A 15,278-nucleotide genomic window follows, 5' to 3' on the forward strand; every position below is an offset into this window, starting at 1 on the left:
AAAAAAAAAGAGTACACAGATGAGCTCAGACCAAAAACAACATGGGTCCCAGACATGATGTATGGACAGAGTCCAATTAACTAAAGCTGGTATGTAGAAGGGAGCTCTGTTGGTTGTGCGGGAAGTTTGCAGTAAACCAGTTATAAACAGTGTAAATTATAAAATGCTATGTTAGCCTGGGAAACCATCCATTTAAATGTGTGCCTGTTGGTAGTCCGGGAAACCTTCAATTTAAACAACTTTGTTAGCTAGCCTTGGAAACCTTGTCAGCCTGAGTTTTGTCAGCCTGGGCCTTTGTGTCATGTACTATTCTGTTTGTCAACTCTGAGTATTGTGAAATGTTTATGTATAGTAATCCCGCCTTTGTTAGTTTTTCTTTTTTCAAGCCAAAGTTTTCCTGTAAATTTAGCCCGCTATTATCTCCATACATGAAACTAACCGTTATCCCATTTTCAGGAGTTTCAATTGCCTTACAATCTCTCAACCATAGTACTACTGTCAAAATATCCCCTAGCAAGTTCTGTATATTGTTATAAAAAACTTACTTGTATCAATATAAACCACAAGGGAAACTGACTGGGTAAATTTAGAAATGATTTTTGGGGTTGAACAAAGATATTGACAAAATAGGGACACCGCCAATATAGGGCTAGATAGCTCAGTTGGTAGAGTGCCGGCACGTTAATCCGGAGGTCGTTGGTTCGAATCCCACTCTAGTCAATTCTTTGTTCAACCCCAAAAATCATTTCAAAATTTACCCAGTCAGTTTCCCTTGTGGTTTATATTAATATCTGAAACAAAAAGTCGCATCCCCTTAAGGTGATCCCCTGGCTGCCGCTTCCCAGGTTGCATCGTAATTTGGGTATGATCCCTGGCTACACGGCAGTTAACGGTTGTTTGGCTTCTGACTGGCACCCCCAAACAAAGATATTGACAAAATAGGGACACCGCCAATATAGGGCTAGATAGCTCAGTTGGTAGAGTGCCGGCACGTTAATCCGGAGGTCGTTGGTTCGAATCCCACTCTAGTCAATTCTTTGTTCAACCCCAAAAATCATTTCAAAATTTACCCAGTCAGTTTTCCTTGTGGTTTATATTAATATCTGAAACAAAAAGTCGCATCGCCTTAAGGTGATCCCCTGGCTGCCGCTTCCCAGATTGCATCGTAATTTGGGTATGATCCCTGGCTACACGGCAGTTAACGGTTGTTTGGCTTCTGACTGGCACCCCCGAACAAAGATATGGACAAAATAGGGACACCGCCAATATAGGGCTAGATAGCTCAGTTGGTAGAGCGCCGGCACGTTAATCCGGAGGTCGTTGGTTTGAATCCCACTCTAGTCAATTCTTTGTTCAACCCCAAAAATCATTTCAAAATTTACCCAGTCAGTTTCCCTTGTGGTTTATATTAATATCTGAAACAAAAAGTCGCATCCCCTTAAGGTGATCCCCTGGCTGCCGCTTCCCAGGTTGCATCGTAATTTGGGTATGATCCCTGGCTACACGGCAGTTAACGGTTGTTTGGCTTCTGACTGGCACCCCCGAACAAAGATATTGAAAAAATAGGGACACCGCCAATATAGGGCTAGATAGCTCAGTTGGTAGAGCGCCGGCACGTTAATCCGGAGGTCGTTGGTTCGAATCCCACTCTAGTCAATTCTTTGTTCAACCCCAAAAATCATTTCAAAATTTACCCAGTCAGTTTCCCTTGTGGTTTATATTAATATCTGAAACAAAAAGTCGCATCCCCTTAAGGTGATCCCCTGGCTGCCGCTTCCCAGGTTGCATCGTAATTTGGGTATGATCCCTGGCTACACGGCAGTTAACGGTTGTTTGGCTTCTGACTGGCACCCCCGAACAAAGATATGGACAAAATAGGGACACCGCCAATATAGGGCTAGATAGCTCAGTTGGTAGAGCGCCGGCACGTTAATCCGGAGGTCGTTGGTTTGAATCCCACTCTAGTCAATTCTTTGTTCAACCCCAAAAATCATTTCAAAATTTACCCAGTCAGTTTCCCTTGTGGTTTATATTAATATCTGAAACAAAAAATCGCATCCCCTTAAGGTGATCCCCTGGCTGCCGCTTCCCAGGTTGCATCGTAATTTGGGTATGATCCCTGGCTACACGGCAGTTAACGGTTGTTTGGCTTCTGACTGGCACCTCCGAACAAAGATATTGATAAAATAGGGACACTGCCAGCACAGAGCTAGATAGCTCAGTTGGTAGAGCGCCGGCACGTTAATCCGGAGGTCGTTGGTTTGAATCCCACTCTAGTCAATTCTTTGTTCAACCCCAAAAATCATTTCAAAATTTACCCAGTCAGTTTCCCTTGTGGTTTATATTAATATCTGAAACAAAAAATCGCATCCCCTTAAGGTGATCCCCTGGCTGCCGCTTCCCAGGTTGCATCGTAATTTGGGTATGATCCCTGGCTACACGGCAGTTAACGGTTGTTTGGCTTCTGACTGGCACCTCCGAACAAAGATATGGACAAAATAGGGACACCGCCAATATAGGGCTAGATAGCTCAGTTGGTAGAGCGCCGGCACGTTAATCCGGAGGTCGTTGGTTTGAATCCCACTCTAGTCAATTCTTTGTTCAACCCCAAAAACTTGCTTGGTTAGAACTACAGCTGTTGATAGTATACAGCATTTTGAGAAGTATTTCACCTTTAAATAATATGGTTTTGGAAAAAGATTTTTTACCCCTCCCAAGTTTGAGTCTGAGAAAACATTCCTCAGATTGTGTATTCCATTTATGGATTATTTTTCGTGCATGAACATAACCGCTCGGGATTTCAAAAAATGATTGCTACCGTCTTTTGAAATAAAGTTCTCACAGGAGAACATCAGAATTTTAAAGACAGTAGACACTATTGGTAATTGTCAAAGACCAGTCTTGTCACTTGGTGTATCTCAACATATGCATAAAATAACAAACCTGTGAAAATTTGAGCGCGATCAGTCGTCGGAGTTGCGAGATAACTATGAAGGAAAAAAAAAACCTTGGCAAACGAAATTGTGTGCTTTCAGATGCTTGATTTCGAGACCTCAAGTTCTGAACTTATTTATTTATTTCTTGGTTATCCTGGGAAATCCATTCGGTAAGAAAAACTCACTGATCTCCCATGGATCCCACCTAGTAACAATCTACAGAAGTGCACTTAAGATAAAAGATTAAAAATGTACACAGCAAAACATTGCACATTCATTTAAAAAACACTAGATCCAAGCACACATAAACTACAAAATAACATTTTTAAATAGGACGAAGATAATTAAAGACAGTGGACACTATTGGTAATTGTCAAAGACCTGTCTCATTTGGTGTATGTCAACATATGCATGAAAGATGTGCGTTTAGATGGTTGATTTCGAGACCTCAAGTTCTTTACTTGAGGTCTCGAAATCAAATTTGTGGAAAATTACTTCTTTCTCGAAAATTATGGCACTTCAGAGGGAGCCGTTTCTCACAATGTTTTATACTACCAACCTCTCCCCATTACTCGTTACCAAGTAAGGTTTTATGCTAATAATTATTTTGAGTAATTACCAATAGTGTCCACTGCCTTTAAAGGGGAAAAAATAAACATCCATTAAAAACACTCAACCAAATACAAAAGAAACAGATGAACCTCAATGGAGTAATAACAAATAGTAACCGTTTGCTATAAAATGCATATGGTTAGAAAGATGATTTTAAAGTAGAATACAATGATCCACACACATTTGCCTCGCAATTGAGTGGCTTTCCTTTTACTTTGCGAACTAACACGGTCGGCCATTTATGGGAGTCAAAAACTTGACTCCCATAAATGGTCGACCGTGTTTGTCGACGAGGTAAAAGGAAAACCACGCAATTTCGAGTGATATTTGTGTGGATCATTATATTCTACTTTTAAAATATCTTTCTTACCATGTGCATTTTATAACAAATAAATACAAACGCTTTTCAAAGACCAACACGACCGAGGCAACGTGTTCCATTAATATATGCATCTACATTTGTATAGTATCAAAACAATCAAACGATTCAAAAACCCAAATGTACATATTCCCTCTGAAGGCAGTAAACACTAATGGTAATTACTCAAAACAATTATTAGCATAAAACCTTACTTGGTGACGAGTAATGAGGAGAGGTTGATAGTATAAAACATTGTGAGAAACGGCTCCATCTGAAGTAACATAGTTTTCGAGAAAGAAGTAATTTTCCACGAATTTGATTTCAAGACCTCCGATTTAGCATTTGAGGTCTCAAAATCAAGCATGTAAAAGCACACAACTTCGTGTGACAAGTTTTTTTTTTGTTCTTTCATTATTATCTCGCATCTTAGACGACCAATTGAGCTCAAATTTTCACAGGTTTGTTATTGTATGCATATGTTGATATACACTAACTGTGAAGACTAGTCTTTGACAATTACCAGTAGTGTCCAGTGTCTTTAAATGGCTTTATCTTAAAAAAAACTTTCGGAAATTTTTGTATACATGTAGGCTCAGTTTTTATATTTTTTTTATATTTGTTGTTCAAAGTGACATTCATGTTGCTGGAAGCGCAGATATCGCGATGTTTTTTATGTGGGTTATGAGGTTACAGAGTACTCAAGCTCCACTCACATTTCACCCAAATCAGTGTGGGACATCTATCCGAGTATCTGATAACAATCTTAATTGGTCTTCATTATGCGTTCCCTTCAACTAGAAGAAAAGATTTTTGTCTTCTGGTAAATTGTTGCCAATGGTCATCATTATGTACAAAACAGGACCCCTTGTTTGGCGGGCACAAAATCAAATTACGTTCATTTTCTATGAGGCTGATGACTAGAAAGGAAATTGAGATTAACGGAGTGGCTATAATTTTTTTGCTTTTGTTAGACTTTTTGTTCGGCATCTTTTTATTATGGTTGTTGTCCCCCTCCGCAATGCATGAAACCAAAATATGCCTTCTACTTTGTAGAGTTGAAGTGAATGAATTCCTTCAGAACCTGCCCTTTCTATCCCCTTTAAAGGAATGAAAGAGATACCTGTGGTTTCTGTTCTGCCTAACAGGCCTGGCTTCTACTACCATTCAATTTACCCCGCTGTTTTCGAAGCTTAAAGGCAGTGGACACTATTGGTAATTACTCAAAATAATTCTTAGCATAAAACCTCACTTGGTAACGAGTAATGGAGAGCTGTTGATAGTATAAAACATTGTGAGAAACGGCCCACTCTGAAGTGACGTCGTTTTCGAGAAAGAAGTAATTTTCCATGAATTTGATTTTAAGACCTCAGATTTAGAATTTGAGGTCTCGAAATCAAGCATCTGAAAGCACGCAACTACGATGACCAATCGAGCTATAGTGTCCAGTGTCTTTAAAGGTGTTATACAGGATTGGTAAGGATAAAAGCCATCTTTTACTTTTAGTATGGGTTATGATGTTCATGCTAGAAACATTTCTTTTTGTGAAATATTTCCCGAGATAAGATTAATCTTCGCGTTTTTTGAAATCGACGGCTGGTTTGTTATTTCAAGTATACGGTTGATCACACAAAGCATGAAAAGTTTCTGTGACTACTTTGTCAGCTCTACCAACCCTGTTTATGCCTTTAAATTTTGTCTAACAGGAGCTGGGTTGTATTGGCAGCAGCAATTGTCCTATTTATAAATGAGTCGCTTATACACTTTATAAAGAATATTAATTTTGGTTTTTACCCATACACCGATGTGTGTATTTCCCGAGTCCTGTGAAAAAATATCACAGGCATGTTACTCAGGTGGGATTCAAACCCACGACACTTGCAAGGGTCCAAACCCAAGGGATTCGAACCCAAGGGTCGTGGGTTTGAATACCACTCGAGTAACACGCCTGTGATATTTTTTCACAGGACTCGGGAAAGTACTGAGTATGCAGTGCTAACACACATCGGTGTATGGGAAAAAAAACAAAATTAATCTTCTTTATCCCCGATGCAAATTTAACATCACTTTATAAAGCTTAACAAATCTGGGCCGGGTTTCATGGCTCTGTTTGTCTAACTTAGTTCCGGGCCTTATGCACATATTTTTGTAGTAAGCTTTACCATTTTACCCTATAAGTTTCACTTTTAGTTTCAGCAAAGAGTAGTGGTCAGGACTCGTTGTCATTCTTTGAACAATAGTTTTGTGTATATCGTTGCGTCAGTCCAAAAACATTGTATAAGAGTGGTTGTGTGTTCAGGTAGATCTATAAGGTTTATCGCGATTCAGAACCGCAATGCGTTATGGGTAGGTAGATGGGGCAGTTTGCTTTGCGATTTAGTTGTCATATGCACGACTCGCTCACGCATCGCCTATATCTTTGTGTTGGTTCAACAGCGTCCTCTCTTGATATTTTGCTATTCGCGATAAACCTTAAAAGGATAAATAATAATGAATTGGGGATTGTGCACTGTACATTTAACCTCTAGATTCATGCACCTGTTGCTCAGATTTCTTATCTTGCAAAGCCTTCTCTCTCTCTCTCTCTCTCTACAACCCTGTGACTGCACATGCGTACAATAGCGCCCTCAACTTGCTGTGTGCGCGTGTGTGTGGGGCTTTCTACAGATATATATATATATATACACATGTATAGGTCCTATTCCCTGCATGATCACTCATTCCAGTACTGTTTTCTATTGCATGATCCTCATCTATAGGAGTCAGAATGGGTGAGTGTAAACCGGAGTCGCTCTAATCTCTGTCTTAAAGGCAGTGGACACTATTGGTAATTACTCAAAATAATTATTAGCATAAAACCTTTCTTGGTGACAAGTAATGGGAAGAGGTTGGTGGTATAAAACATTGTAAGAAACAGCTCCCTCTGAAGTGCCATACATGTAGTTTTCGAGAAAGAAGTAATTTTCCACGAGTTTGATTTCGAGACCTTGAGGTTTAGAACTTGAGGTCTCGAAATCAACCATCTAAACGCACACAACTTCGTGTGACAAGGATGTTTTTTTCTTTCATTATTATCTCGCAACTTCGATGACCGATTGAGCTCAAACTTTCACAGGTTAGTTATTTTATGCATATGTTGAGATACACCAACTGTGAAGGCTAGTCTTTGACAATTACCAATAATGTCCACTGCCTTTAAAGGCAGGGTGTACTTTTGATAATTACTCCAAAAGCTATAACGACCATCAAAACGTACTTGATAAGGAGCACCTAAAGAATGCTCTGAAAAAGACTACTGTTACATCTGTTTCAGTGAGGCGCTACGGAGTCGCGCCGAATCAAAAGTTTGACGTCTGAATTAGTTAGGAGCGACTGGATGCGCTAGGAGTCGAAAGATCAACTGTTATTGCAGTCGGTCGGACTGACTCTGGAGCGTCTTGGTTTCAGATGTCGATCTTGCTATGAGCCGAGCCAATGTAAATGATATTTTGAACTCACCTGTCTGAAACCCTTTGGGTTGACCTAGAGTCGCTCCTAATCTATTTGGTTCTATTTGAGAACTCTGGATATAATAAAACATTGTTACAAACGAGCCCGTTCGATGTGATGTAGTTTTTTGAGAAAGTGTTCATTACTCACATGAAAGTTTGAACTGAGAATGGCTTCAGTTCTCAGCCATCTGAAAGTACCGATTCTATGCAGCAAGTGCTTTGTTTCTTTCATTACTTTTTTGCAACTTTCTTGTTCAATTGAGCTCAAATGTTCACCGGTTTGTTATTTGAATGCGTACGTGGGATACAATAAGTGAGAATACTGGTCTTTGATGATTACCAAAAGTATACCCTGCCTTTAAAGCATTTGTCTTGGCCCTCATATAATGTTGCAGTTTGCTTTGTTTTTCAGCTATCTTGTCTATTTTGTGCATCTCTCTTTCTCTTTCTCTCTCCCTTGGAGGCCATAGACCCCCCCTCGACATCACCAATTATTGGCTGAGAATTGTGCGCAGCACATACATTTTTATTTCATGACCACGCGAGCCAATGCAAGGGGGTCTATAAAGAACATACTGATAGTCCACTGTCTTTAAAGTTTTCTTGATGGAAAATAAGAACGAACTTCCTCTCGCCCATCAACAACAGTCTGACCTAAATTGTTCCGTTCAAAATTTTAGTTTTTTAGGGAGGTACAATGTTAATGGTCGTCTTTTGCCTTTTCGTCTTTCTTCTTATTGTGTCCAAACAAGTTCGATGCTGTGTTTCAGGCAGAGCTGAGCACAGTGCTTCTAGTGAAGTTGCCAAAAGCAATTCACTCTACTCAATTTATTACTTTCTTACCAACATACATGTATACGACTTGAATATTCTCTGTGTAACTTATATTTCATTGAGACTAAAAAATAAAAAAATAAAAACAACCGAAAGTCCTCTCTCCTGAGCATACAGTATATAATCACTTTCCATATTCAACGATTGGTTGTTGAACAGCATGGCTGTGTTAATAATTTGAGCGCTTGTGTCAAAATGCCAAAAAGATGGTGTTTATTGGGAACTATCTTGTTTGCGTTGTACAATCCCTACAAGGTATTAAAGGCAGTGGACACTATTGGTAATTGTCACAGACTAGTCTTCACAGTTGGTGTATCTCAACATATGCATAAAATAAGAAACCTGTGAAAATTTGAGCTCAATCGGTCGTCAAAGTTGCTAGATAATAATGAAAGAAGAAAACACCCTTTTCACACGAAGTTGTGTGCTTTCAGATTCTTGATTTCGAGACCTCAAATTCTAAATCTGAGGTCTCAAAATCAAATTTGTGGAAAATTACTTCGTTCTCGAAAACTACATTACTTCAGAGGGAGCCGTTTCTTACAATTTTTTATACTATCAACCTCTCCCCATTACTCGTTACCAAGTAAGGTTTTTTGATAATAATTATTTTAAGTAATTACCAATAGTGTCCACTGCCTTTAAACATTTCAAATGTTTCTTCCATTTGCCTGTGTTTGAATGCTGAGTATTTATAATCTTTTGCATGATACATGTATATAATGATACATGAACAGCAGAGGCAACTTGTCAGTTATTAATTGCATTTGCTTTCTTCATTTCATTATTCTTTCACTTTTGAACTATTTTACATGCACCCTGCAAGCCGCTATTTAAGTTTGTAAGGATTCTATTTTTATGTTATTTGGGGGAACCATTGTGTTTGCTTTAATATATCTTTGTAATAACACTTTTTATTGTTGTCTTTTGATTGATATTATTAATTGCTCGTTTTATATTGATGATTTTATGGGAATATTGTTTTGTGTTCACAGCAGGCTGTTTTTGCAACTTTAATCGGAGGGGGGAAGCAAAAATAGTCAACAGCTGGAACGATTTTTATTTCTCTTTCTCAGTGTGAAATTGCACTTGTTGGTAATGTTTTATCTACACCGCAGCTCGGCTGATTGTAGACTATGGTCCAGAACATTCTAATTGATTTTACAAGTGCAATAATTGTCTTTATTTTATGTTGATCGAATGGATGTGTTTTGACTGGCATTGTTAACGACCAAGTTCCACCATTTGTGTTGATAGATAACATTGAATGTTGTCATATTTTCTGCCTTCTTATTGTTAGTGATTTGTTATGTTTGTCCCTAACAAACTGATATTACTAAAAACCATATTGAAAAAGAAATAATTTCCAAAGTGAAAACTATTGACTTTGTCCTACTGTATGATAACATAAATTAGCCTTTCAATGAAATGTGCTGACTACATTCACAAATGCATACAGGCACTACTGGTTGGCAAACTCCATATACTTGGCACTAAGCATACACACAAGCACGTATGCATGACGCCACCATCAGCCTCCTACAAAAAGGAGTGCTGTTTTCTCATTTTGTCATCCAGTAGTAGAGTTTAGCCCAGTTCATACTTCCCAGCGAATTCCAAGCAAGTTTTTGTGACCCAATAACTAGATCGCACTGTTTTTGAAATTGTGACGCGAGAAAACTTACATTTGCAGGAAGTTTGGACCGGGCTTTAGTGTGCACGCGATGTGCAATTTACATTTTATTCATGGGACTGATTGACTAACCTGACAATTGTGAATTGTTAGTTCCAACAACATACATGTCGTATTCTAGCTTTTCAGTTTCAAGTCAATTTATATGCAGTTAAATGCTAACATAAGAAAGCTGTCAACACTGTTTCTAGTATTACATAAAGTTTTGATTACTTGGTTTTGATTGATTCGTTGACATTTTGTGTTTTCCCCTTTATCAGGATGGTTTCTATGAAGGAGAGTTGATGGATGGACAGAGAGGCCTGGTACCCTGCAATTTCATCGAGAGAGTTGCAGGTACACACTCAATGAACTTATTTGGAGCACGGTTACCACTGATACCATTCAACAATAGACCCTTAGCATGTGACGTCAGACACTCAAAAAGCACCCTCACCTGGGGTCAAAAAGAACCCTCACTGGGGTCTAAAAGCACCCTCACTTGGGTAAAAATAAACCTCACTGGGGTCAAAAAGAATCCTCACTGGGGTCAAAAAGAACCCTCACTGAGGTCAAAAAGAACCCTCACTGAGGTCAAATAGCACCCTCACTGGGTTCATAAGGAACCCTCACTGGGGTCATAAGGAACCCTCACTGGGGTCAAAAAGCACCCTCACTGGGGTAAAAAAGAACCCTCACTGGGGTCAAAAAGCACCCACACTGGGGTCAAAAAGAACCCTCACTGAGGTCAAAAAGAACCCTCACTTGGGTAAAAATAAACCTCACTGGGGTCAAAAAGAATCCTCACTGGGGTCAAAAAGAACCCTCACTGAGGTCAAAAAGAACCCTCACTGAGGTCAAATAGCACCCTCACTGGGGTCAAAAGGAACCCTCACTGGGGTCAAAAAGCACCCTCACTGGGGTAAAAAAGAACCCTCACTGGGGTCAAAAAGCACCCACACTGGGGTAAAAAAGAACCCTCACTGGGGTCAAAAAGTGCCCTCGATGGAGTCAAAGATTGGATAATAGCTGTTCTTTGCGCAAAAAAAAGAAGCGTGTGAGCTCAGCCTTTATGTAGCATTTCGCGTTCTGCAAGGGGTCTATTGCCTCCAGTGCCTTGGTGCCCTTTGAAATGTTCCAATAGAATTTTTATGCACTTAAAAGAACCCAGTTACACTTGCTAAGAGAAGGTTTTCCCCTGGTGTTTCTGATATTGGCTGTTTAATGTGCCTGGGACTTTTTAAACCTTGAGAGCTATTCACACGACAGAAATTTAACTTGGGTCCCTTGTTTAAATTTAGCATGGTTGTAAAATGTAACAATGTTAGAAAATTTTGTTGCAAGAAAACTTGAACAGTAGAAACAATTGTTTTCTTTTCACACGAGGTTCATTTTGTAAAACTTAACAACCAAGCTGCAATCATGACAATTTAGCAAGGGACCCTTGCTTTATTGCCCTCGTTTGAAAGGGTCTTTGGATGGTGCTTCATAGGTCACATACTGAAAAAAAAAAAGAAAAAAAAAATAAGGAGCATTTTGATTCACCCTATGGATGTGAGAAAGCTCTATGTAAAGACCCAGTAGTATTATTATTATAAACCTTATGCATTGACGTCATCCAGCGGCCATCTTAGTGGAAAAACGGTGAAGAAACAATCGAAACGCACAGATTAGTACGCGCGGCGCACAGGATTGGTCAATGAACAACCTCCTTTTGACCTCTAGGTGAGGGCGCCCTACTGGAATGACGTCATGTGCATAAGGTCTATTATTGGGGTCATGTCACTCAAGGGCAATTTACAGGGCAACTAATTCCAGGCAATCTCCAAGAAGAGAATCAATTGAAATTTGACAGTTCACATATTCGTAAGACAATGTTTCAAAGGATACTCATGTGCTATCAAAGTGGTCTTGTAGCATTGCACTGCAGTTGGTTGTCTGTAAGTTGCCCGTAAAAGTTGCCTCGTGTGACAAGACCCTTAGAATTGAAACATCAGACCGTTGAAAATGTTTTGCAATTTTGATTCTTTTACAACATGGAATGTTTTGAACTGCAGTTTCCCTTTTTTGTTTGCCGTGATGATTTTGCAAGATTGGTCTGACATCCGATATGTTCTTTTTCATTGATGGATTACTTTCTTTCTTTTTGTTTTTTTCTTTTGCTCTGTGGTTTTTTGTTGTGTCCCCGTGTGTGTGTGTGTTTGCATTTGTCACTCATGTGATTCTAGGTACCAAAGATTTGATAGACCCGAGAGGTAACCATGACAACTCAATAATCTCTGAAACTGCGTAATAGATCTGCACTGTCTGACATAAAGCACCCTTTTATTTCAATTGTTGAATGCACTCCATGCATGTCTCTTACAGTAACACAATAGTGGGTACAGTGAGCCGTGTACTTGGTCTGAAGAACATAGTTTTAAGCCCGGTTCATACTTCCTGCGAATGCGAATGCAAAGCGAATTTGACGTCACAACCCTCCTTTCACACCGATATTCACAAGTGAGTTGCCCAGAGTTGAACTGCTGCGAATTATTCGTTTGCGAATTTGTGACGTCAACATTCGTATCGCATTCGCATTCGCAGGAAGTATGAACTTGGCTTCAGCCAGAGGGGTGTCTTTTGGACGCCCTATTTTAAATTTGGACACCCTGTACGTCCAAGTGACGCTCATGGCGCTCCATTATTATTACCCCTGGTCACTGGGCCTTAAATCATTTCTTAAACCATCTCAGCTCCCTGGGGAGTATACAGCCTGTGCCGCCAAATATGTAGCGCACTAAGCTAGTCATCCAAATCATGGCTAAAATCTTGCTCTTTCCACGAAGCAGTGTGTAGTTTTTCAATGCTTGGCATTCTTTTCAGTTCCGAAATTGTCCCCTTGGTCCCAAATGAAACGTTTACAAAAACGTGTCGCTTTTTTTCTGTTCAGTGCATGACAGTATTTTAAGGAGGAATACCACAAGTATAAATTTAATTTGTATTCAGCACTTTATACTCAGTTCTTTACCTGAGTTTTGTGAACAAAAATCCAATGGCAAATCACTCGGTAGGGATTCGAACCCACAACCTTTGCATTGCTCGAACAGATGTCTTACCACTATACCATTGAGCTAGCCCGGTGGCTAGAGGCAGTTTGATCTTCCTGGACTTACTTTGTGTATCCACATTTTGAAACAAGATGATGTTGCTGTCTTGAGCTGATGTGTTCAATTTATTACTTCTGTATGCACGGGTATGATACTTGTAGTTTCTCATTGGATGTTAGCTTGGTTGCATCTTGTAGATCTGCATCTTGTCTTAAGATCACATTTTTTCTGAACTCGTTGCTCGTACCAATAAGTGATCTATCTGTCAGAAATCACACCTTTTTTTTAAATACATATTATTAATATACTCATAACTGTTGACAATAACAGTAATATTGATAACTCCTCTGAAATTGTGATAATATTTACAAACTTTTTTACAGCAATAACTGTAACGAAGTGCCTGCTTTATTCTCGTCCATAATTACAAATGAATTATATAGCAACTTTCTATAACCACGCAGCTCACATAGGATTGACCCATTCACACTCAGATTGTGCAAGGCATTAAATGGTGGAGCTTAGTAGATCAATGTGTAAACTAAAGTGTCTCTTAGTGAAAAACTCAAATTAATCCAGGTCATACAAGGTGTCCTTTTTTGTGAAAACTCAAAATGCAGAGTATATGTTTTTGGCACCGTGCCAGTGCTATGCTAAAAAATATTTTAAAAATGCAAAAATTGTGAAAGCTCTCAGAAACTGTTAATTTTGTTAAACTAGTATGTGCTAATTAGTGTAGTTACAAAACCTTAACATTTTATCACTTAAAACTTTTAGAAAATGTTGATGTATGATGACATCCAAATTGTGTAAAAAAAACTAATTTGCCAAAATTAATGCTTTCTTTTAAGAATTCATGAAAACAGTGTTGATAGAAACGTTGCACGAACAAAATTTTCAAATAGTTTTAAATAACTTTTACATACATATTATCCTGTTTCTAATCGCATGAATCAAGCATGCGGATTGCACCATTCTGTAAATTCCATGAAACATTAGTCATGTAGTGCTTGATTTTTATCTAAATTTTTCATCTGGAATTATTTTCTTTTCTACAGAGGAAGATCTGCCTGGTTTTATGAACAGCAATGCAATGGAAAGCGATGGTAAGATTCTAAAACTTAGCCAACTTGAAAAACTTGTATATATATATAAATATATATATATATCAAATAATAAACCACAAGGGAAACTGACTGGGAACATTTTTAAATGATTTTGGATTGAACAAAGAAAAATTGACTAGAGCGGGATTTGAACCAACGACCTCCGGTTTAACGTGCCGGCGCTCTACCAACTGAGCTATCTAGCCCTATGTTATATATATATATAATGAATAGGGTAGATGGCCTTAGCTTTCGATCCAATCCGGACCTTCTTCAGAGGCAAGATCGAAAAATCGCTTACAAATTTTGCATTGCATCGATGCCAAAATAAAAATGAATAAAACGCTCACTGAGCGATCAACTCCAAACGCGAAGTTAGATTATTTATTTCTCATCAAATATGACATTTCAGACAGAAATATTTCAAGGGATGTTTTCAACTATCATCATCATTAGACTGTGTCAGTTTTATGAGAATCGGTGATCTTCACGATTTTTGTTTCTTACCAATTCTGTAACCTTCCTTTAACAATAATTACGGATAGGAAGTTGCCTATCTCATCCTGTTATGTAATAAAATAAAACACTGCAAACGGATGTAAAAATCTACATATATATATCCAGTCAGTTTCCCTTGTGGTTTATTATTTGATATCTGATATAAAAAGTCGCATCCCCTTAAGGTGATCCCCTGTCTGCCGCTTCCCAGGTTGTATCATTACCCGGGTGTGATCCCTGGCTACACGGCAGTTTGCGGTTTAATGGCTTCTGACAGGCACCCCCGAACAAAGACATTGACAAAATTGGGAGACCACCAACATAGGGCTAGATAGCTCAGTTGGTAGAGCGCCGGCACGTTAAACCGGAGGTCGTTGGTTCAAATCCCACTCTAGTCAATTTTTCTTTGTTCAATCCAAAATCATTTAAAAATGTTCCCAGTCAGTTTCCCTTGTGGTTTATTATTTGATATATATATATATATATATATCCTTTGTTCAATCCAAAATCATTTAAAAAAAATGTTCCCAGTCAGTTTCCCTTGTGGTTTATTATTTGATATATGATATATATATATATATATAGTCAATTTTCTTTGTTCAATCCAAAATCATTTAAAACAAATGTTCCCAGTCAGTTTCCCTTGTGGTTTATTATTTGATATCTTATATAAAAAAGTCGC

The 15,278-nt window shown here is 38.6% G+C and overlaps 1 protein-coding gene across 2 annotated transcripts in view; it reads left to right on the forward strand.

The window, feature by feature from the left end:
- LOC117289985 (RIMS-binding protein 2-like) overlaps window positions 1-15,278 on the forward strand; it is a 117,822-nt gene that overhangs the window by 75,381 nt on the left and 27,163 nt on the right. For both annotated transcript variants that reach the window (XM_033771188.1, XM_033771189.1), the window contains 3 exons: window positions 6,666-6,677; window positions 10,185-10,260; window positions 14,051-14,098. In XM_033771188.1, the coding sequence (XP_033627079.1) occupies window positions 6,666-6,677; window positions 10,185-10,260; window positions 14,051-14,098 (136 nt within the window). The remainder of the gene's footprint in view (window positions 1-6,665; window positions 6,678-10,184; window positions 10,261-14,050; window positions 14,099-15,278) is intronic.

Source organism: Asterias rubens, chromosome 5 (genome assembly GCF_902459465.1).
Source record: "Asterias rubens chromosome 5, eAstRub1.3, whole genome shotgun sequence".
In the NCBI taxonomy this organism is placed as follows: Eukaryota; Metazoa; Echinodermata; class Asteroidea; order Forcipulatida; family Asteriidae; genus Asterias; species Asterias rubens.